The 25,422-nt window shown below is 43.8% G+C and overlaps 1 protein-coding gene across 2 annotated transcripts in view; it reads left to right on the top strand.

The window, feature by feature from the left end:
* Positions 1 to 25,422, top strand: part of LOC124615849 — a 446,573-nt gene that overhangs the window by 369,866 nt on the left and 51,285 nt on the right. For both annotated transcript variants that reach the window (XM_047144004.1, XM_047144003.1), the window contains exon 4: positions 17,738 to 17,914. In XM_047144004.1, coding sequence (XP_046999960.1) covers positions 17,738 to 17,914 — 177 coding nt within the window. The remainder of the gene's footprint in view (positions 1 to 17,737; positions 17,915 to 25,422) is intronic.

Here is a 25,422-nt window from a genome sequence, read left to right as displayed (position 1 = left end):
TACGTAATTATTTTTTTCCCATTCTTGCTGCTCTTACGTAGTCCACAGTTAGAGGCCTGCAACCCGCTGTAGTAGCAAGTCTGCACACACGTTCTATAAAGCAACGAAAACTGAAATACAGGCAAATGTGCAGAATGCACGGTACCACATAAAAAAATGGTTCAAATGGCTCTGAGCACTATGGGACTTAACATCTGTGGTCATCAGTCCCCTAGAACTTAGAACTACTTAAACCTAACTAACCTAAGGACATCACATACATCCATGCCCGAGGCATGGTACCGGCCGGCGGTACCACATAACTAGGTGTTCCAGAGACGACACTTCTCCATCTGAGAACTGAGATTCGCATTCGGAAATTGCTTAGAACTTTTTATTCTGGTCTTGAAAGAAGTTTACAGCACCAACTGAGCAACAGCTTGCAAACAATAATAAAAAAATCTGTCATCGCAGTAACACAGAACTCACAGTTTTAAGTAGGAGAGAAATAAATTGTCGCCTCAGACCTAAGCAGCCCATACTACTCTCGTGCTTGTCGTGTACACTCATATTCCGGCTAATGTCTTTGTTGTGAACCAGCAGGCTTATAAAAAAGAGAAATTGCTATGGAAATACCCTCACCTTGGACCACAAATCGTATGCGACTTCCCTATCTGCTCACGCCGAGAGAACGTATAATTGTAAGCGCTCCATAAATGACGTTAAAAGTACCAGGTTCAGTATTGCTGTTACTTTTTTTCCCCTTCAAAACAGTAGCTTAAACAGCAGTCCTGAAACGAGTTCGCCCACTGACGTTATAGTTCTGAGATAGCGTGCACCCAGGTTCACCTATCCACAGAACAAAACATTGAGAAACTTCTCTGGGACAGCCTCTAAAACAAGCTGCCATGCGCTCTGCACACAATTCAATGCCCTGTTTGTAATATTATTGGGATTTCCGTCGCATGAAAGCTGTGAGTACCCTCGGAAAGGCATTCACCTATCTGTATATTAAATGAACAACTTATGAGATGCGACCTATTCTTTGAAAGACATTTGTTTTATATAATTTACGTAACTGTAAAGACGCGCCTCTAGCGCGGAAGCTAATACATCTATTGCGCAGTCAAAGAATCATTTTAACAGAAGCTGAACTGAAAGTTCCGCTTCGATCTAAATAAAAGATGACAGTTAAAACTTTTGTAGATCTTCAGATTTTATCATACTTCTGATTTTAATGTGAAATCGTAAAGAAGGTCGACATTAAGCCATAAAAGTGAGCGGTCTTGCCAGCGTGCAGACAACATTATTAATTAATAAAATTCGAGTAATTTATGTTCGATACTGTAAACCTGCGAGTTCTTGTTATGAGGGCGTTGAACGGTGCAAGAATTGTCTTGAAGGAAGGAGAAAAGTAATGACTGTAATCTGTGACAAAAACGTGAACCAGGGAGCTAGCACAGGACAGGCTGAAATCTGATCGCACCATACAGTTAGAAAAGTACTTATGCAAGTTATACTGTTTATAAATAAATCCTAATTGCTTGTGAGAATTGTTTGAATAAATTTAGTGTTTACCAGATTTCTTATTCTATTCTTTTCCTTTATATATTTTTTTTTTACCTCCATGTCATATTATTTTTGTAAATACCAAACAGCCTTTACTACAGCAGAGAATACTGCGGCATCCTGGTCGTAGACAGAAGGCCGCTCCTTGTCTTCTATACAACTCATAGCTGCCCCATTTATTAATTATTTCATTTCCAAATGCAATTTTTTTTGTTCATTGTTAAAGGTCCCTTAGGTGATTATAAATTTCATACTGATTACGTAAAGAAATCCGGGTTGTTCTTTTCCAAATAATAGAAGCCTTTGCGTAATCAAAAACTAGCCTCCTTCTGACAACGATCAGGAGCCGACCAGAAACGGACGTCTTCGACAACTTTCGTGTTTCCTGTGGCAAAGCTGTGCTAAACTGGGAACACGACAGTCTAGTATGAAACACATTATATATATATATATATATATATATATCTGATTAAAATTGAAAGAATTGAAGTATATTTAACTTATTTGTTTTTTTCTTTTATCATACTAGATGTTGTACTTAAGAAGAAGCTGAAGCATGTACTTCTGTCAGCTTCACAACTCAGAAAAGTATTAACGTGTACGGCTGGTTTCTCTTTGTCAAACAGTAAACTAAATACTCTCTTCGTCTCCGATCTATTCTTTTATCTTTTCTCGTTTCTCAGTCACGCCAGTTTCTATCCCTCAGTCCTCGTAACTTGTCAGCTATCCTGTTTCTTTTTCTCCGCCCTCTTCTCACTTTCATTGCTGCCACCACTCATAATTTAAATCTACTTGCTTCTAACTTATCTTTGTAGCTCTACTTTTCATGAGCGAATATGAACCGTATATTTTTCGGCTCTTGCTACTACTGTTTTTCGTTTTGTATCTCATTTGGTTTTTTTCTGGATCTCCAGGACTCAGTAACACTGTCAGGTGCGTTTTTAGATCAAGTGATCTGCCTCGCACGTACGCTGGTGGGATATCGTTGCGTGCGAACGCCGCTGCCGTGTTAGGTGGCGCGGGACGAAGCGGCCGCTCAGATTCCGTATCGCCCCCTCATTCATCACTTTAATTGTCCTATTATACGTGCGCTGGACGTCAGGTTTCACCCTCAGCCAGCGACGTTGATGATCGCTCGCTCTCTGTGAGTGGATTTATGGCTTCTCCCGGTTGGCGAAACAATGACTGAAGTGGGAAAAGCAGTGCGTCATGGGGCAGCCTCACGTTCGATGAAATGAAACGTCCTGCTGCGTCACTCGCAGAACGCACAAAAGTTTTCAGGCAGCTTTTCTTATCAGACTCGCGTGATATTACGCCATATCGGCAACTTGCATTTCACCGACGTTTTCAGTTCCCACGACAAGGCAGTGTGGTATATGTTGTAGGTAGCAATCTAATTGTCTTACCCTGAAAACAGTCGAAACACCAAAATCAGTGCGTTAATACAATCAAGTGAAAATAGCTACATCTATAAAACAGTTTTTTTTAGTCCGAACAGTGGCAGAGAAATCCTCGTCACGTTACAACGAAAACTGAAGACCTCGCAGTTACATTAATACATGACCAAAAATCAACATGGCATCTTTCACAATTACATATCGTGCACTTTTTGGCCCTTTGTATCGTTCTGCTGCAGCTCTGCAACATAATAAACGAAAGATATAGGTCAGACGTTCTACGGCATTAATGATAAGGATGAGGTAGTCCGTTTAAGTAACGTGTGAATGTTGAATTGGTATCAAGAACTGTAAATATTCACTTTTAATAAAAGCTGATGATAAATGGATATATTTTGTCGAGAACAAGTAGAAATCCAGTAACATATGTAAGATAATACTGAATGCGATAAATAATACAAAACTTTTGTATGTAATTTATGTAAGTACACTGCATTTGTGCTATAGCATTTCATTGAAAAAAAAATCAAAAGAATACAACCTGTGTACATTCTTGTTATTAATAGATTACGAAACTGCATTTGACTGTATGGTCAGGAGTCAATTATGGAAAATAACGAAAATTAAAGGATATCCCAAACATTACTTAATTATACACACATCAAAAAATCACCCGGGTTCCTAGAACTCCTGAAGATAGACGTTGACTGTGGATATTGTATCACAGACCCAGTTCTTTTGACTGTTCAGAGATGTCACAAATGCGCCCAAAGATGTAAACAACCAAGCATGAGCAGCGCCTATTAGACGGAGGGGGCCTGACAGCCGATCAGTTCCAGTCATTCCACCACGGCGCATGTTATCTGTAGTTCAACCATGCCTGGACGGTTAATTTCGCCGTTCGATCGCGTCCGCATTGTCACTTTGTGCCAGGAAGGGCTCTCAACAAGGGAAGTGTCCAGGCGTCTCGGAGTGAACCAAAGCGATGTTGTTCGGACATGGAGGAGATACAGAGAGACAGGAACTGTCGATGGCATGCCTCGCTCAAGCTCAGACCCACCAACCACTCTGAGGGATCTACGCCGAATTGCCGTTGAGGAGTGGGACAATCTGGACCAACATTGCCTTTACGAACTTGTGGATAGTATGCGACGACGAATACGGGCATGCGTCAATGCAAGTGGACGTGCTACTGGGTATTAGAGGTACCGGTGTGTACAGCAATCTGGACCATCACCTCTGACGGTCTCGCTGTATGGTGGTACAACATGCAATGTGTGGTTTTCATGAGCAATAAAAAGGGCAGAAATGATGTTTATATTTATCTCTATTCCAATGTTCTGTACAGGTTCCGAAACTCTCGGAATAGAGGTGATGCAAAACTTTTTTTGATGTGTGTTCTTTTCTGCCCTCCTGCGATCGTCAGCAGTTGCTTTGTATTCCCATTCACCAGCAGTCACGATCTTTGCAGTCTTCCTCTCTCAAACCTCTTTTCCTCATCATTCCAGTTATTATCGCTGTCCATATTATTCTCAGCCGTCCGCGCTTCCTCCATACCGGCGGCGACCATTTACGAAATTGCTTGCTCCTTTTGCCGTACATGGCAACACCATTGAGCCAGCCGGGGTGGCCGAACGGTTCTAGGCGCTACAGTCTGGAACCGCGCGACCGCTATGGTCGCAGGTTCGAATCCTGCCTCGGGCGTTGGTGCGTGTGATGTCCTTAGGTTAGTTAGGTTTAAGTAGTTGTAAGTTCTAGGGGACCGATGACGTCAGGGGTTAAGTCCCATAGTGCTCAGAGCCAGAGCAACACTATTGAAGAGCACTATGGTCAATTGTTTGGTCGATTGGTTGTTCCGTTATCTCCGTAATTTCCCCATTTCTTCTCCTCTCTTTTCTGGATATTCTGGCTGTCCGCTTTATTCCATATATCTTTACTGCCTGTACTATACTTCTCTGCCGCCCCCCCTCCCCCCCTCCCCCTTCCCCCTCCAGGGTCTACTCTTCTGCATCATATGTAGAATCCTATTCTTTCTTTTGATATTGCCCTGCTCCAAAGAACTCCATTCAGCATCTTAATTGCTCCTCTTGCCTACTGGATCCTCTCTTCCACATCTGCTTCACAGCTGCCTGAAGTACTGATGATCGATCCTAAGTATTAACCCGGTTTACTTCTTTAATAGTCCCTTGCAGCAGTAGTGTATCCCTTCCATATCCTTCTACTTCTAGATATTGTGTTTTGTTCATATCTATTTAATCCCGCTTCGCTCATATGCTTCCGCCAGCTTCTCTATAATAACGTTATGCCTTCGTGTACGTTGTGGTACCAATGCCTGATCATCGGCAAATAATACTGAGTAGATAGTTCCATGGTGGGAACGATCTCCCACACCGCTGCACGATTGATTCCGTAATTCCAATGTATACTGCACCCACCAACACTCTAAGAAAAAAAATAACCGACGCACCACTAAGGAATTATCCGAATGGGACGGAAATCGGTATATGTAATGCACATGTACAGACAAAAAATGATTACAGTTTCAGAAAAATTTGATGATTTATTCAAGAGAAAAAGCTTTAGAAATTGACCAAGCCAATAACGGGCTGGTCCACATCTGCCGCTTATGCAAGCAATTATTCGCTCCCTTTTTTTATTTTTATTTTTTAAAGAGTGTATTTTGAAGACGGCGATATACTGAAGCCCTTCTAATTCCTTTCGATGTTTGGAATTGGAAACTCAACTTTCTTCCTACTTACCACCACTCACGGATGCTGGAGCATGCTCTGAATTAGGGATATTTGCCGTGATTCTGAACCTAACACTACAACACTTCTCATAGTACAGAACCATATGCTTTTTCTAAATCCATAAATATTAGGTGTACTTTCCGACTCTTAGAATACGCCTTTTCACTTATCTGTCTAAAGCTGAAAATGTAATTCATACAAGATCGTCTAAACTGCCCACTATAGCCGCCCGATGTGGCCGAGCGGTTCTATGCGCTGCAGTCTGGAACCGCGCGACCGCTACGGGCGCAGGTTCGAATCCTGCCTCGGGCATGGATGTGTGTGATGTCCTTAGGTTAGTAAGGTTTAAGTAGTTCTAACTTCTAGGGGACTGATGACCTCAGATGTTAAGTTCCATAGTGCTCCGAGCCATTTGAACCATTTGCCCACTATAACAGATATCTTCAACCACCACAAGTGTTTGCCCTGAGGTCTGGCACCAGTAACTAGTCAGGCAATTACCTAAAATGGACGCTGTCACAGCACCCTATAATTATCGACCTATTTGCTTTCTTCCTGCGCTGCCCAAACCTTAGAATATACAGTCCACAACCAGCTAACAAACTACCTAACCACGGACAACCTACTAGGGAAATACAGGTAAGAGATGACTTGAAGCTTGTCACGGTTCATCTAAATATCTCACCAACTGCAGTGCAATGGTTTCACTCAAACCTGACGTCTCGCGAGCAATGTGTCATATCCAGCACTATCAAGTCACAATGGAGGCAGGTAGTATCAAGCGTCCCCAAGGGTTCACTATTAGGCCCTATACTCTTTTCATTGTACGTAAGCAATGTATCCTGAGTCTTGTCACGTTACAAACACCACATGTACCCTCATGACCTTCAGTTGTATCCAAGTGTGAAACCTATAAACCTGAAGACAGTTATCGAGAATCTCATTACCGACCTGTTTCTTTATTTATTTATTTGCAGCATGCTCCATTGCAATATTTGTAACATTACACGTACGTATGTGTGTGTGTGTGTGTGTGTGTGTGTGTGTGTGTGTGTGTGTGTGTTTGGATGGTAGCGTAACGTTTGTGTTGTATGATGATGAAGAGAGAAGGGAGGGTGAAACCTGGTACTGGCACATAGTCTACTCCTCGCGGATAGAACCAAAGGGGCCGCCAAGCTTAACATCTCCATCCCACGGACTGATTACCATCAGCAGTGTCACATGCCCTCGCTTCATGAGACCCTGCGGAGAGGTTTGGTATTTAAACCGGAACACTGACGCAAAGTCTGGTGACCAGGAACCTTACGCCACCACCTCTCCTTCCCTTGCCGGCCAAATACAGCCAGTGAAACTAGTTTCCACCACCAGAATTCGGATCGGCTTACCTCCGGGTCGAGCACCACAGCACAAGTATGCGTTAGCGACCTCAGCCACAGAGGCAATACCGACATGTGTGCACTATCAAAATGGCCGTAGAAAATAGGATTAAAACTCAACCCATCAAAAATCCAAGCTATACAGGTTGGTCATTCTGGGCTCATAAGCGCGAAATGTCACAAATCCTTACCATCTTTAACTAGAAATGGGTCAAATATCAACTACCCTTCTTCAGCAAAGGGTGTAGGAGTAATAAAGATGAAGATTTAAAATGTACTGAGCATGTAACTGTTATGTGCAAGAAGGCATCAGTGTCTCTCCATACCCTACAAGAAAATAAAAGGCTCCTCCCTTTTGACCTTAAAAATAAATTGTACAATCACTTGTACTTTCAATTGTTGTTTACAGTGATATCATCCTGTAAGGTCACGAAAGCTCATGGCTCTTGGAACTTTCTATGAATGGCTGCGTTCGGTATATCTGAGATGTTCGACTCCTTGATCACATGGCACCACTATATGCACAGCTATTCTGGCTGCGTGCAGACAAGCGCAGCGATTTCCATACCCTCTGTCTTCTCTACTGTCTTATCAATCAATACTGTCCCTCACATCTTTTCTCTACCTTCAAGCTCTTGTCTGAACAACACAACAGAAACACCCGTTTCCATCAGAGCAAAATCCTTTCTGTCGCACTTCATCGTTCAGTCACCTCCTCGAAGTCCTTCTCAGTAGCAGGAAACCGACTCTGGAACAACCACCCGCATTATGTTTGAGAAATAAATAAAGTCTCTAGCTTCAGAAGGCAGTAATTGAAGTGACATATCTACTACAGCAACAATAAGATTACCATTGTCCCAGTACGCACTTATTACCTTGGTACGTCCCTCCTTCCAACCTGATCTTCCTCATTTCCTAATATTCTTATCCGATGCAGTTCCCTTGAATTTCCTTTTGTTAGATCATAGTCAGTATAGCTTATTCACACCGCCACTGCAGACACTCGAATCATTTTAATACTAGTTGCCATTCGAAAGTTGCTATTTTCTTAGATAACTACGATATAATGTGTACTGTATGTGTGAAACCCTGGTCCGATGTAAAATCAGGTCAAACAATTAAATACGAGGGTAATCCCAAAAGTAAGGTCTCCCATTTTTTTAAGTACATAGACCTGTTTATTTCTACAATGGCTTAATCAGTTTACAGCTTGAACATTTAGCTATTTTTCGATATAATCACCATTTCTGTCGATGCATTTTTGTAGACGCTGTGTGGCAATTTTTGTATGCCTATGTCATACCAGCTCGCCGCCATGCTGTTCAGAAAGCTATGAACCTCTTCTTTCACCTCGTCGTCGGAGCTGAATCGCTGGGACCACAATTAACGCTGACATGTGCTGTGAGATTCTGAAAAAACTCAAACGGGCAATTCAGAACCGGAGAAGAGGAATGTTGAGCAAGGGCGTATACATTCTCCATGACAACGCTCGCCCACACATCGCTCGGCAAACCGTTGCTCTCCTGCCACAGTTTCAGTGGAACATAATCACCCACCCATCTTGTAGTCCTGACTTGGCGACCAATGACTATCACCTGTTCCCTAGGTTAAAAGAACGTTTGGCCGGAAAGCGATTCAGCTCCGACGACGAGGTGAAAGAAGAGGTTCATAACTTTCTGAACAGCATGGAAGCGAGCTGGTATCACATGGGCATACAAAAACTGCTACAGCACCTATAAACATGCATCGACAGAAATGGTGGTTATGTCGAAAATGTTCAAGCTGTAAACTGATGTAAACCATTGTAGAAATAAACAGGTTATGTTCTTTAAAAAAAATAGGAGACCTTACTTTTGGGTTACCCTCGTAAATATAAGTAAATAAATGAAACCTGCCTGACTCTCTCGTATCTTCCCCTCGACCTAGTCCTCCTACTTATTTTCTAATATAGCGCTAAAAAGACTGCTGATAGATGGCTTAACACTAATCCCTCTATAAATGCTTGGGTGCTTCTTCTTTCCTTTCTTATAGGTGGCGGATATTTATGATGTACACCACTCTCTTGCTATTTCCTCTCCCTCCGCAATCTGACTGAAGAAGTTACATACAAGTCTCATCATTTGAGAGGACCTATATTTTCACAACTCTAACAGAACTCTTCCCAGTCCGCTCGTCTTCCCATTTCTTGCCGTTTTCAGCTTTTCTTTTATTCTTCCTTCAGTACTGGTATCGTATTAACTAATGTACTTCTTCTATTGTAGACTTCTATCCCCTAGTCTCATTATTTGTACCAAAAGATCTTCAAAGTGCTTTTTCCACTAACCAATAGATATAAGTTATTTTGTGGGACGCGGGTTGCTATTGATTTTCATTTTCCTTGTTATCCACCATGCCTCCATCGATCTGCTATATCCAAGTGAATCCTCTATTAATCTGCATTCTCTTCCTCGTGCCTCCCTTACAACTTCTTGTTAGTTTCTTAGCCATTTTTGTTTATACACCTTGTATCTATTCCAGTTCTGTTCAGTCCCAGAGCTTAACTACATGTTACACAGTTTTTTTCGTTTGCTCGACAACCACCGCCAACAATTCCGTCGTCATCCATTCCGTCCTTACTCCTCTCTGGTTTTCCGTTCCTAAAGCGTCCTCCGTTGCTTCCTTGATCGACTATTTCAGAAAACCCTACAGCCTTTGGCACTCCATTCCTCCTCATTTTCCTCCTGTTTTATCTTGGGCATAATCGGAAGAGGAATTTTTGAAGTAACTATATACTGGTCAGAGCCACACTGTTCATCTTCTTACCCTCACATTATGCCTTAACCATCTGCTGTCTTCGCATTATTACATAGCCCATATCTGATTCTGAGTCCCTTGACGGTTTATGTGATGCAATTTGCCATTCATAACAATGCACTTCTGAGTCTTGCAGAAGTTAATCAATCTCCTATCACTCTCTATATTTTCTCCTCAAGGACCTTTAATGTCATGATTTAATCTTTTTCCAATTCTCCCATTAAGTCCCCCATTTTTAATTCCCATCTGGACATTCGTCAGCCACGTCTTGGTCATCGGAGATATATTGTCGTCTTCTCAGAGGCATCTTCGTTAGGGACGCAAGCCCCAATTAAAGTCCTGAAATTTTATTGTTAAAGTGATTATTCTTTCACTCACTTTTATCTAATTAATAATTCCTTCTTTCCATTTTCTTCTTATAAGAACTGGTACCCCCCTATTTTGTTCATTCAGTTTTTTCCTCTCCACTCCGAAACATAATGTAGTCGCCAGTCACTTACTGCTCACAGCCTTCATTTTGTTTCTGTCATTGCCAGGAAATTGACTTTCAGTACTTCCATTTCTTAATTTTTGTGCCATCCCCAGTACAGTCAATGTTCTACAAATCACAGTCCTTGTTCTTAATCCGAGTCTACGCCTTTTGGTCCAACGGGGTTTTCTATTCTTTGGTTTTTTTGTGGGGATACGTAGTAAAGCCTATTTTTGTCTGGGTAGGATGGCAACCAGCCACCGACCCCATCCTAGTGGACGAGGATTCGTCCTCAGTGTTTACTCCTCTAAGAAGGCTGCCTTCACTGGGGCTCAGATTCCCCGCATCCCTGCATTGCCAGCTCGACAAAGGAAATTTCAGTTTAGGATAACAGAAAAGGCGGGCCTCTGTGAGACACTATTTGTCTGTTACCTCTGCAAGAGGACTTCCCGGCATGGGAGACCATACCAGTAGCTACGCTACCTCGAACTTTCGTCACTGAAATTCGCAAACCCTCACGCCCTCACGGAAGGTACTACGTTAAGCGGTGTCTCCTCGAGAGATTAAAATAATTCAGAGCCTATTTAGGCTCCGCAAGTAACTGTTATAGGCCCTCTTCTGTTCTTGATCTACATAAACCACAAAGAAGACAATCTAAACAGCCCTCTTACGTTGTTTGCAGATGATGCTGTCGTTTACCGTCTTGCGAAGTCACAGGATACTCAAAACCAATTGCAAAATGATTTAAACAAGGAATCTGATTGGTACGAAAAGTGAAAATTAACTGTAAACAATGAGAAGTGTGAAGTCATCCACATAAGTACTAAAAGAAGTCCGCTAAATTTCGGTTACACGATAAATCTCACATATCTAAAGGCTCTAAATTCAGCCAAATACTTAAGGATTGCAGATGCGAACAACTTATATTGGAACGACCACCTAAACAACGTTAAGGGAAAGACAAACTACAGACAGTGTTATTGGCAGATGTACTTAAGATACTGCCTGCACTGTGCTTGTCCGACCTCTATTGGGGACTGCTTTGCAGTATGGATCCTTACCACGAAGGGTTGAAGCGGACATCCAAAAAATCCAAAAAAGGGCAGCTCGTTTTGTATTATCGCGAAATATGGGACAGAGTGTCATGGATGTGATAAGCGAGTTGGTGTGGCAATCATTAAAATAAAGGTGTTTTTTGTTGCGTCGAGATCTTTTCACGAAATTCAAATAGGCAACTCTCCGCTCGGAACGCAAAAATATTTTGTTGATTCCCAAGTATAAGACGCATTAAAAATTAACCAGCATGGAGGCTGTAAAATGAAAACCGATTACGGGATCGTAATGCCACTGCTACGGCAGGAGGCGTGGTCTCAGTAAGAGCGCTGAGACCCCAAACTCACCGCTAGAGGGACATTGACGGACACTGAAGTGACAACAGAGCGAGCACTTGTACGCATCGACCTTTCACTACACTCAGTCTTGCTGTAAAGGGAAAAGTGGAGGCAAGGAAAGAGGAGCAGAGGGGTGTATTGTGCTTGTTGGCAGCGGAAGGAGTGCAGGGAACTGAAATTTTTCAAAGAATGTCACTAGCGTACGAAGAACGCTGGATGTCCGTTGCAAGTGTCAAACAGTGGCACAAGTGATTCAAGGATGAACAGATGTCACTGGACGATGACGCACGACCTGAAACGCCACACCAAGTTACCGACACCACTGTCCAGCAGGTGGATGCCCTCGTTTTTGAATACCGGCGAGCTACGGTAGCATCCACTGCACAAAACGTCGGATTGAGTGTCGGGACTGCTATGGACATGCCTTGCTCTCCGTACACTTGTGTACTTGTGATGTAGCAAAATCTGAAAAAATACGAGAAAATAATTTTCAATAGCACATCCGAAACGTCTTCTTACAGTTGCAGAAAATAATTTGTTGCTGTTATTGTGCTCTTGTCCTGGCCATAACGACACCTCCGTCTTTAGGATGAGGACGAAAAGACTATTAATACACTACTAGCCATTAAAATTACTACACCAAGAAGAAATGCAGATGACACACGGGTATTCATTGGAGAAATATAATATACTAGAACTGACATGTGATTACATTTTCACGCAATTTGGGTGCATAGATCCTGAGAAATCAGTATCCAGAACATCCACCTCTAGCCGTAATAACGGCCTTGATACGCCCTGGGCATCGGGTCAAACAGATCTTGGATGGCGTGTACAGGTACAGCTGCCCATGCACCTTCAACACGATACCACAGTTCATAAAGAGTAGTGACTGGCGTATTGTGACGAGCGAGTTGCTCGACCACCATTGGCCAGACGTTTCAATTGGTGAGAGATCTGGAGAATGTGCTGGCCAGGGCAGCAGTCCAGCATTTTCTGTATCCAGAATGGCCCGTACAGGACCTGCAACATGCGGTCGTGCATTATCCTGCTGAAGTGTAGGGTTTCGTAGGGATCGAATGAAGGGTAGAGCCACGGGTCGTAACACATCTGAAATGTAACGTCCATTGTTCAAAGTGCCGTCAATGCGAACAAGATGTGACCGAGACGTGTAACCAATGGCACCCCATACCATCATGCTGGGTCATACGCCAGTATGGCGATGACGAATACACGCTTCCAATGTGCGTTCACTGCGATGTCGCCAAAAACGGATGCGACCATCATGATGCTGTAAACAGAACCTGGATTCATCCGAAAGAATGACGTTTTGCCATTCGTGCACCCAGATTCGTCGTTGAGTACACCATCGCAGGCGCTCCTGCCTGTGATGCAGCGTCAAGGGTAACCGCAACCATGGTCTCCGAACTGATAGTCCATGTTGCTGCAAACGTCGTTGAACTGTTCGTGCAGATGGTTGTTGTCTTGCAAACGTCCCCATCAGTTGACTCAGGGATCGAGACGTGGCTGCACGATCCATTACAGCCATGCGGATAAGATGCCTGTCATCTCGACTGCTAGTGATAGGAGGCCGTTGGGACCCAGCACGGCGTTCCGTATTACCCTCCTGAACCCACATATTCCATATTCTGCTAACAGTCATTGGATCTCGACCAACGCGTGCAGCAATGCTGCGATGCGATAAACCGCAATCGCGATAGGCTGCAATCCGACCTTTATCAAAGTCGGATACGTGATGGTACGCATTTCTCCTCCTTACACGAGGCATCACAACAACGTTTCACCAGGCAACGCCGGTCAACTGCTTTTTGTGTATGAGAAATCGGTTGGAAACTTTCCTCATGTCAGCACGTTGTAGGTGTCGCCACCGGCGCCACCCTTGTGTGAATGCTCTGAAAAGCTTATCACTTGCATATCACAACATTTTCTTCCTGTCGGCTAAATTTTGCGTCTGTAGCACACCATCTTCGTGGTGTAGCAATTTTAATGGCCAGTAGCGTATAATTTAGATTCAACCCGGAGCTGATAGCGTGACTCAGCTCTTCATTAAAGAAATTTTTCGACTGTGTAGAGCATTTCTTCAGAAAACTGGGGACGGTATACTTTCCGATAGGTCTTTCTCACTTCAGGTTTATCACCGTAAAACTGTTTTTAAACTTCAGGCATTTGTGCAACGTTAATTTATGTCATAACACTTATGGATGTGATCAAGTACCTGTCCCAAGTCTGCCTAAATAAATCCATTACTGTGAAGTGCCTGAACGTATTAAAATTTCTTGTATCACTTGTGGCTTGTATAAGTAAAACGTTCGTTTTCGTCATCCAACATACGTTTAGCATTTTTGTGACGAGTCAGGGAATAAACAAGGAACTGTTACACTGTTAGCAGTACACACATTATCCAAAAGTTATATAAGAACTGCGATATAGGAATTTTTATAAAGTACTCCATGCCACCAAATTAAAGTTCCAAGTGAAGGAAGTCGTCTGTAATGTAATATACAGTATTATACTGCATTGATTTTGCGTCCTCTGCCAGTCACTTGTGGAACAATTACATCTGCAACAATTTAACTGTCGACATGAAATACAAATCATTCAAAAAAAATACGATTTGAGATGCTTTTGGGGGATTAAAATAGAAGGAAATCACAGAAGAGCTAAAAGAAAGGGACAGGAAAATGTGACAGGCTGACCACTTACGAAAAATCATGGGTGAAACAGTACCCTACTAACACATTAAGAACATCTACCTAAAACTTTAGGAAACAATTCGGACAGATCGCCCCGGCAAATTTGCCGCTGCCCTCTGGTCCGAAAATAAAACAGTCTAGTAGAATGTGGCGCACAGTGATCTGCACGGCACAAGCACCACACGTTGGAGGGTCCTCTCACCGGAGCAGGAAGCCATACGTGATTGGGCTGTGTGAAGAAGGGCAAGGAGGACCTCATCCCGTCTTCGTGGCTGATAGGGAGTACGCCTCGGCTTTACGAGACGCAGCTTATGATCAGTCACTTCCAGACCCTCTTCGCTTCCCATGACTCTGTACCACAACAGCGAGATGATAGCATGCAGGAGAATAACACACTGCAATAAATGGGGATCGATCCACGCCTCCTTGGCTGCTGCATCCGCCTTTTCGTTCCCCGCAATACCCAAGTGCCCTGGTACCCAGGTGTTGTAGCTGGTGGAGGGCCTCCTGGATATTTTTGACTACGTTATTTGCCGAGTAAAAACGTTGCAGAGAATGAAGGGTACTCAGAGAATCGTTACAAGGAATTTAGCGCTCAAAGAATGCCTTAACTGTTCCAGTGCCCACAAGATTGAATACAGTTAAGCGTCAAAGACAATAAAGCGTCTAGGCAATCAGGCCTTGAGGGCATGATCAGGGAAAACAACAGAGCAATCAAGGGAGCCCCCTGTTTCTATGCATCCGTAAAAACAGTTGTAGAGTGGTGGTGCTTAGTTAAAATGGCAGAAAATAATGTACATGTTAATGAGTGGATCGTGATAGCATTTTACATTAGGATAATAATTGCATGAAACATTGAAAATTAAATTTCTGTTGCCCCTGAAAGCCGTTAGAAAAGCAAGCTGCAACTGGGATTAGATGACCAAGGAACGGGGTGACCGCCTTAGCCATATAGTAATATAGATGGCGCCACGGTTGAACGTGTGCAGGCTGCAGCTCACAGTATCCACTTTAACCATTTTAGCGATAAACGCCTGTTCGATGGTAGGCTTTTCTTTACGATGTAAATTGGACGAAACAGCGCTCTGGAAATGATACTGTGACAGTCGCAAGCCCAGGGAAAGGCTCCTTATCGAACCCAGAAGATAAGAACAAAAGGGGTAGCAGACCTCACACACCTCTCCCAATCACTTCTTAAACTTTACTTAATTTTTTTCAGTTTTTGCGGGCCAGTCCCTTTGTGCCTGCACCTTTTACGGGGCCTATTTCACTAACCCCTTGGTGCGAATGTGAAGCTACGAGATTCTCATTCTTTGCACGACTCACAGATCTTATCAATATCTGTAGCTATTTTCTGATAATACAGGAAAATACTGTGCCTGGAGGATAGTGGATAGTGTGCCTAGGAACACGTGATGTTTCCTGGTCGGCGTTTCACTTCAGTGACTGATTTTAGAAGCACATGAGAGAATATGCATTAAAAACCGCTATAGCCAGTTTCCGGGATTTTCTGCTGTTTTTGTTGTTGTGAGACATGAGGCTGCGTTTTGTGCAGCGTTTTTAAATATTTTGATTTGTACATATTAAAGTGCTGTATTATGTATAAAGCTGTTTGGAGGATGTTGTTAAGTTCTTGAGTTATATATTTTCTTCATCAGTCGTACACCATCTTTACCTTGAAAGGGGAGAAGATATTCTATCTTGTAATATGCAATACTTGCAAATGAACTAAGTTTCTTTAATGGCTTAACAAATTTCACTGTCTCTTGAAAATGAAAATTTGTGCTGGTAGCCAATAGTTTGTATTTCAAAATGTTTTTAACTCGTAACTGTACTTCTTAATTTCACTTCACTTACCGATTATTGGTATCCAGTGGGGTAATAATATAACACATAGACTATTAAATACGGTATTGACAGGATTTTCTCCATTCCTAGGTAGATTATCATGTCACACCTTGAAAAAAATTTTCACATTTGGAGAAACCTTTCCGTAGATTCTGAGGGCGAAAGTATGAAAAGTGTTCCAAGGTACAACAATCTCCCCTACTTCATTACGGACAACTGCAACAACTGAAAGAAGATATTTTCTGCGAGGTCATTAATATACGAGGGAAGTTCCATACAGATTTACCCTTTGTCTTTCCCCATCATTCATGCTGCGCCGACTGACCCATCATTATAGTTGCAAGTATGTAAGACTTTAAGTTGACCATAGGTGGCTCGACAATTACTAGAAGTGAAATCCCTGCACTGTACAGCCCATTTTCCCAAATGCTGTCATGATATGAGGAGAGAACATGGAGTGTGGTCATCAAGGACAGCCCTGCACGACGTGGTTTCTATGGAAGTAGGGAGTAAACATTGCGGGTACTCAGAGATGTGTGAAGAGAGTGCACTGTCACGAAAAGTGTTCTTGCAGCACAACAACGCCCGTCCCCATGCGAGTCGGAGAACGGCGGTTGCCATCGCTGTAATTGGGCTCCAGGCATTGCCACACCCACCGTATTCTCCAAAATTGAATCCTTTAAATTCTGTAGACCCTCGGTGAATAACTTTCTGGAGTCTGCCACACCAGCTGCAGGACAGCTGCTCGCAGTTCCTCGATGTCTGGGAAATGGTATCGGCGCAGATTTTTTTTTCATAGCCTACGACAACTGGTCCTCAGCAATTGCAAATCAGGGGAATACGGTGGGTATAGCACTACCTGCAACCCCATTTCATCGATAGGAGCCGTGGTTTTCCGACTCGTATGGGAAAGAGCGTTGTCGAGATGCACTTCTCGCAACGGTGCACACTCTCTACATTCTGCCACCAACAGCTTTTGGCTATCGGGAGTGTCTACATTCCACAGAAAGTACATCGTCCAGCGCTGTCATGACATCCCGTGTTGCCTGGTAATGTAATTTACAGCAATTGGAAAAATGGGCTGTACTGTGGAGGAATTACACTTTTAGTGACTGTCCTGCCACCAACGATTAGACCAAAGTACTATATACTTGCAACTGTAATGACGATTGAAGTGGCGCACCATGAATGATGGGAAAAATTAAGTGTACATCAATATGTAACACTCCTCTACAAGATGAACATCAACGGTCCCAACTCATATCCCTGGGTTCTCATGAAGTTACTCCTACACTTCGCGATGGCTCTTCACCCACGATAAGTGATGACTTCTTTCCCGCAGGTGAGGGAGTGAAAACTCTGAGAGGCTTTGCGGAAGCAATAAATAGTAGCAACGGCGACTGTGTGGAAACCAGCATATGTGATTCCATTGGCTGGGCCTCTTGTTGCAGGCGCGAACGTGACGCGGGCGTGCGGCGGCGACGTGGTGTTGGCGGACAGCGGGGGCGGCCTGCTGCAGACACCGGCCTACCCTGGCTACTACGTGGGGGAGCTGGACTGCCACTGGCGGCTACGAGCGCCGCCCGGCAGGGCGCTGCGGCTGTCACTGCTCGACGTCTCGCTCAGGGGTGAGAGAGCAAGAGGGAGAGAGAAGGGGGGAGTGGGGGTGAGGGAGAGAGAAAGAGGAAAGATGAGAGAGTGAGGGATGGAGGAGTTGGAGAGGAGAAGAGAGTGCTGGAGAGGGGGAGAGGGAGCGGCAGACGGGGACGGAGTGGGGGGAGACGTATGAAGGAGAGAGAGGAGATTGAGGGGGAGGAGCAGAGAGAAGAGGAGAGAGGGAGAGTGGGGGAAAGGAGGTGAGGAAAGAGAGGGTCGAGAGGGAGGGGGAAGATGGCGAGAGAGGGTGAGAGAGGGGAAGACAGAGAGGAAAAGAGAGAGATGTTGACATCTACATAGCAATGAAATTACGCACATTGCTACAAATAAATTAAAGATTGCAATAACTATTCAAAACTACAGTATTTTTTATCATAAGTGGAGATCACTGTGGGCCAGGCATTCCTCTGTTTGGCCAGTGAGGTCGTGGATATCCTGTAACACACCCTTGAAGAATGGTTCAAAGGGCTTCGAGCACTATGGGATTTAACATCTGAGGTCATCAGTCCCCTAGACTTAGAACTACTTAAACCTAACTAACCTAAGAACATCACACACATCCATGCCTGAGGCAGGATTCGAACCTGCGACCGTAGCAGCAGCGCAGTTCCGGACTGAAGCGCCTAGAACCGCTCGGCCATGCGGCCGGCTCCTTGAAGAATGTATCAGGGCCAGGTGGGCGATCCTCTGCTCTCCAGCTGCAGATCAGCCGCATTGGGGACATTCTGAAGTTCATCCCTGAGTCAGATGCCATGGTTTGTTCGAATCCTGTTGATGTTGTTACTTTGTCTTCTGGGAAGAGAAAATGCTGGTACCTTCAAAGTTGTATCTGTGAATCGCTAGATTAGCCGAGCGTTCTAGGGTGCTGCAGTCATGGACTGTGCGGTTGATCCCGGCGGCGGTTCGAGTCCTCCCTCGGGCATGGGTGTGTGTGTTTGTCCTTAGGATAATTTAGGTTAAGTAGTGTGTAAGCTTAGGGACTGATAACCTTAGCAGTTAAGTCCTATAAGATTTCACACACATTTGAACATTTTGTTGTATCTGTCAGTGGGTGGGAGTTCGTGTCATTCTGATCTTGCCCAAGCGATGTCCGGTGATCACTGATGTTGAAGTCTTTGACACGATTGGCGACAGCTACAGATGGAACTCTTGACCTCTGTCTCAGTTGCTGCCATTAAGAAAATTTGCACCGATATAAATAGAAGGAATGGATTGTCATTACATTTTTCCATCTGTGATTTGAGAGCTGTCAACCGTCTAGTTCCGGAAGGGGCGATATTACTCGCTAATGGTAGGCCATGCAGCGGTGTTGTCCTAATAGTTCCAGTCATGGACCGCACTGCAATGTGTCGACAAGGTTGGTATGGCAGCTATTGGTCCAGACAGGAGCACAGTATTCTGCAGTTTAGTGTACGAGGGGTATTACTCCAATTCTTAAAGTTTGGGCAGTAACACCCCATGACATATTGAGCAGCTTCTGATTCAGTGTAGTTCTAGTTTTGACTTTTGCTGATAAATTTTTCAGACAGTGACTGAAGTTGAGACATTGAGATATGTTAGGTGTGGATTATGTTTCAATGTGTCACCATCATACAGTTCGCGAAGCATTCTTTGTGGTTCTCCTTTCTTAAGAGGAAGTGATGTGATATATTAACAGAATCTTCCGTCGGTTCTTGGTAGAACAACATTATAATAATAAATGAAAAGCACGAGTAAATGCCTGAAGATGGCCTTGTAAGCCGAAAACCGGTTAGCAATAAAAATAATATTGTAGAACAGAAGTGATGTGACTTCAGTTTTGTCTGGATTCGGCTTGAGCCCCCACGTTTCGATGTTTCGGTATAAAAGGCGATCTTCCCATCAGTAGAGTCTCATGTACTCGTTTCTAACTGATATGCAGGCTGTATCAAAGTCTTTGTATCGAACGTCTAGGGGTGGTAGATCACGTCAAGGGGAACAATTTTTGTTTGAGATAAAATGATCGTTGCCGCTTTCAGGCGACGCTGGGGGTCTTTCCATTGAATTCACCAGCCCTAGGACGACAGATTTCACCAAATTTGTACGACCTATTAGACAGATGTGCTATATCTTCATACTACATATACCAGTGAATTGATAGAGAGGATTTCAACAAGAAAACCTTAAGAATGAGTTTCTCAGTGCGAAGAAAGATAGTTTGGAAGTGGATCAGGAAGTCAAATTTAGATCAACCTAGGCCCCTTTCACGCGTAGCAAATGACTCGATTACAGGTAACACGTTGCATATGCACACTTAAGCGTGCCTACGCCCTGCCGCATCTCAGACACATAAGTAACAATATCGACGAGTCACAACTGAAATTAATCAGCAGATATAAAATGCAATTGAAACGTACGCTCAATCATAAGTAAAGCAGGTGAGCAGTATTAGCAAACATTTTGCCTCCTAGAAAATTTGTTCCCCACGGCGTTTAATGCAAAGTGGATATGCTTCCTCATTCAAGAACACGACCTTGCGGATTTCCTCCTCTATTTGATTTCATCCATACTTATGATGTTTGGAGATCAGTGGCCGGATGTATGTTTCCTAAAGCAGCATGGCGCAATTTTAAAAACACTCGAAAAAATCGGTTTTGAGACCAAGGTTTCTGAACGCTGGTAAGTATTATGTAAAATATTTCTAAATTACTAACAGAGTCACACGTAGCTCAGTGCTTAACGTATAGAGTTTGCAACTCCGAAATCACTACATTGGTGTGCAAAACTTAAGTACCGAAAGTAACTTTCACCTGATGTGTCGCCGCCAAGTAGTGTAGCTCGGTGAAACTTTCATCGTGCATAGTAGACACTGCTATAGTGCAATACAGAAAGTGACCGAAAGTGATGCACAATGAAACAAACAGAAATGACAATTTTATTCAAAGACAATAATTACACTGAAGTAACAGCGATTTACTGTGGTCCCATGAACATCATAACCTGGTTCTTAATAGGGTGTGTCATCGGTCTGCATATTCTTCAACGTGCTCCCATGTTGGCCACAAGACTGGCGAACAGTTCATGTGTCAAGGGCATTCCATTCCTTCACCAGGACGACTGACAACTGCTGATGGTCGTTGGAGCATATGGGCATGGTGCAATACGTCTCCCCAAAACATTCCATACGTGCTCCATGTGATTTAAGTCCGGGGAGTATAATTTTATTCCAAGAGCTCCTGCACCAGCACTGCTCGATACGGTCCCACATTGCCATCCATAAAAATGAAGCCAGGGCCAAATGCACCCCTCAAAAGAAGAACACGAGGAAGGATTACAGTGTCACAACTATGTTGACCGGTGAGTGGACCATGTTTAAAGACTTGAAGATCAGTACACCGCACAACATTATGGCTCCGCACACCATTAACAACTGAACCACCAAAACGATCATGTTCGACAATGTTATTGGGTGCATTAGGTGCTGCCACTTCTCTCCGTATGCGAGTACGCCCAGAATCGCTACTCAAAATGAACCTGCTCTCGTCTGAGAAGAGAATGTGACCCCCACTTCTCGTTGGTCCAGTCCGTATGCTCTTGTCATCATCGTATACGTTGCGGCCGATTTGCAGGTGTCAATAGAAGAGAACGTAGTGGTCGTCGGCAAAGAGACCACCCCCATGCACTCACCGTGCCATTGGGGAGCGTGAGATTGCGTGCCTTGCAGCCCTGTTGAAAGGCGTTGCAATTGCACCCGCTGTCTGACGCCTGTCCCATCTTGGCTGATGGGCAATGCACGGATCATCTGCCGCCGTAACTGACCATTGTTGGCCCCCTCCATTTCGGACAGCAGTGCCTCTGGTTTGGAACGGTCCTTGTGCGCGTGAAACAATGCTGTGAGCAACACCAAACTCCTGGTCTACACTCGTCAGACTGTCTTTCTTTCAGTCTCCCGGTGGTTCTCCCCCCTTGTCACGTCATTTAGATGTTGTCTCCGGGCCAAGTTGTAATGAAGGACACCATCATATTGCACCCCTAACTGCTCACTGATTGACACACAATGTCTTTTCCCGTTCCTTCAATTGCCTTCTTTTGCGGGGCCAGCCCCATTTTGCTGTGTATTCACGGTGACTTCACTGCATGTGACGTCCAGCCCTTTCATTCATTTCCACTGAGATGTTAATATGTTACATTACTTTATCCATCTCGCCCTTAAGTTTTGCAGATCAGTGTAGTTGAATTCTGCTAGTAGCACCTTTCTTTAACTTTTTAAAAAATAGCTCAAATGGCTCTGAGCACTATGGGACATAACATCTGAGGTCATCAGTCCCCTAGAACTTAGAACAACTTAAACCGGACTGAAGTGCCTAGAACCGCTCGGCCACAGCGGCCGGCCAACGTTTTTTTCTTTTTTTTTAATTCTTACTTTTTACCAAACGGGAATATTACTAAAAACATGAAAACATATTTTTTTAATTTTAATTAGTAATTGCTGAAAACGCGAGTATTCACGCTAAATTAAAATTTAATTAAAAAATACGGAACATCAAACAGAAAACAAAATATTCTTTATTTCTAGACACTGAGTAGTATTATTAATGCATTTAATTCTCTTCATTTAACGATGAGGCATTTCGAGTATTGGGTTCACATTTTAATTTATTTTCATGTACCAAGTAATTAAAATAAAGCCTGATGCGCAAAGCGCAGTAGCGTGCCAGCCAGGAAGGTTGTAAGTTTTCTATGAATCTTATTTGCATATAAAATACTGAACATTCTTTTTCAAAAAATTTCTCCTCGTGTAACGTATCCATTAGATATCGTATACAACAGCTGGGAAATACTGACGGTAGGCCCTGATTGCGGTTGTGAACAGTGTCGTGAAACAAAACTTTAATCTTACTGAAATGCTGAATTTCAAATAATGAAAATGAAGCTAATTACGAGGGCAGTTCAATAAGTAATGCAACACATTTTTTTCTGAAACAGGGGTTGTTTTATTCAGCATTGAAATACACCAGGTTATTCCCCAATCTTTTAGCTACACAACACTATTTTTCAACGTAATCTCCATTCAATGCTACGGCCTTACGCCACCTTGAAATGAGGGCCTGTATGCCTGCACGGTACCATTCCACTGGTCGATGTCGGAGCCAACGTCGTACTGCATCAATAACTTCTTCATCATCCGCGTAGTGCCTCCCACGAATTGCGTCCTTCATTGGGCCAAACATATGGAAATCCGACGGTGCGAGATCGGGGCTGTAGGGTGCATGAGGAAGAACAGTCCACTGAAGTTTTGTGAGCTCCTCTCCGGTGCGAAAACTTGTGTGAGGTCTTGCGTTGTCATGAAGAAGGAGAAGTTCGTTCAGATTTTTGTGCCTACGAACACGCTGAAGTCGTTTCTTCAATTTCTGAAGAGTAGCACAATACACTTCAGAGTTGATCGTTTGACCATGGGGAAGGATATCGAACAGAATAACCCCTTCAGCGTCCCAGAAGACTGTAACCATGACTTTACCGGCTGAGGGTATGGCTTTAAACTTTTTCTTGGTAGGGGAGTGGGTGTGGCGCCACTCCATTGATTGCCGTTTTGTTTCAGGTTCGAAGTGATGAACCCATGTTTCATCGCCTGTAACAATCTTTGACAAGAAATTGTCACCCTCAGCCACATGACGAGCAAGCAATTCCGCACAGATGGTTCTCCTTTGCTCTTTATGGTGTTCGGTTAGACAACGAGGGACCCAGCGGGAACAAACCTTTGAATATCCCAACTGGTGAACAACTGTGACAGCACTACTAACAGAGATGTCAAGTTGAGCACTGAGTTGTTTGATGGTGATCCGTCGATCATCTCGAACGAGTGTGTTCGCACGCTCCACCATTGCAGGAGTCACAGCTGTGCACGGCCGGCCCGCACGCGGGAGATCAGACAGTCTTGCTTGACCTTGCGGCGATGATGACACACGCTTTGCCCAACGACTCACCGTGCTTTTGTCCACTGCCAGATCACCGTAGACATTGTGCAAGCGCCTATGAATATCTGAGATGCCCTGGTTTTCCGCCAAAAGAAACTCGATCACTGCCCGTTGTTTGCAACGCAGATCCGTTACAGACGCCATTTTAACACCTCCGTACAGCGCTGCCACCTGTCGGAAGTCAATGAAACTATACGAGACGAAGTGGGAATGTTTGAAAATATTCCACAAGAAATTTCCGGTTTTTTCAACCAAAATCGGCCGAGAAAAAAAAGTGTTGCATTACTTATTGAACTGCCCTCGTACATGCCAAAAGAAACTAATTATGTCCTCTGTGAAAACTATTTCACTGAAACTCAATACTGTAGGACGTTATGAAGTACAATGCCAGATTTGATGTACAGTACCTACAAAATAAAATACCGCTCAACTCGGAAGAAAATAACTGATTAAGATTATCTAAACTGTTCATTGTAGATTAATGTGCTTGCTTAGCACAACACCTAAAAATTCTGACTACGCTGTTTCCTCACAAGATTGGAGAGTGAGATCTGCCGTGAAAGAAAAGTAACTTTCCTCTTAGCCCGCCCGGCTAGCCGTGCGGCCTAACACACTGCCTCCCGAGAGGGAAGGCGTGCCGGTCCCCGGCACGAATCCGCCCGGCGGATTAGTGTCGAGGCCCGGTGTGCCGGCCAGCCTGTGGATGGTATATAAGGCAGTTTTCCATCTGCCTCGGCGAGTGCGGGCTGATTCCCCTTATTCTGCCTCAGTTACACTACGTCGGCGATTACTGCGCGCTGTCTCCACATACGCGTACACCATAATTACTCTACCACGCAAACATTTGGGGTTATACTCGTCTGGTGTGAGACGTTCCCGGGGGGTCCACTGGGGGCCGAACCACACTATAAGCCTGGGTTCGCGGTGGGGTGAGTGGACTGCTTTAGCCTGTTGTGGGGCTGTGAACCACTGAGGGCTTCGACGGGACGAAGCCTCTCCGTCGTTTTTAGGTCCCCAGTTCAATAAATACATACACACATACAGACGTACAACTTACCTCTTGCTCAGCATGCTGTTTTGTGTCTGGTATATTGACGTTCTCAAAGCAAACTGAAATCAGCAAATGAGACAGCTAAAGAAAAGAATTTACCCGCTACTAAATTTTCCTTTGCTTGAGAGAAACAATCTGTGGCTACGTGTGGCGTAAGGTGCAATGCACACACTACAAAACTTTACTAAGAATAGTGGAGGAGGGTTTTACTTTAAAGAAAAGAGTTCTTGAAGAATTAAACTCTGATCGGAAAAGACTGCACAAGATGACTCCACCTAAGACGACTCCAACAATTACGAAATTCTTTCAATTCAGAAATTAGAGACATTTAAACCACCTGCGTTACTTGTGACATGATGTAAACAAAGAGACTACACTAGCAGTAATCATGAATATTGTTAGTTGACTGAGGGACAAAGATTTCTTTCAATAAATAGTTCTGACAAACAAACATTTCATTCAAGCTCGTGTATTGTTTTCGCTGAAATGTTCCTCC

The sequence above is a fragment of the Schistocerca americana genome, chromosome 5 (genome assembly GCF_021461395.2).
Source record: "Schistocerca americana isolate TAMUIC-IGC-003095 chromosome 5, iqSchAmer2.1, whole genome shotgun sequence".
In the NCBI taxonomy this organism is placed as follows: domain Eukaryota; kingdom Metazoa; phylum Arthropoda; class Insecta; order Orthoptera; family Acrididae; genus Schistocerca; species Schistocerca americana.
The sequence above is the reverse complement of the archived record's forward strand: the minus strand, read 5'-3'. Positions and strand labels throughout refer to the sequence as shown.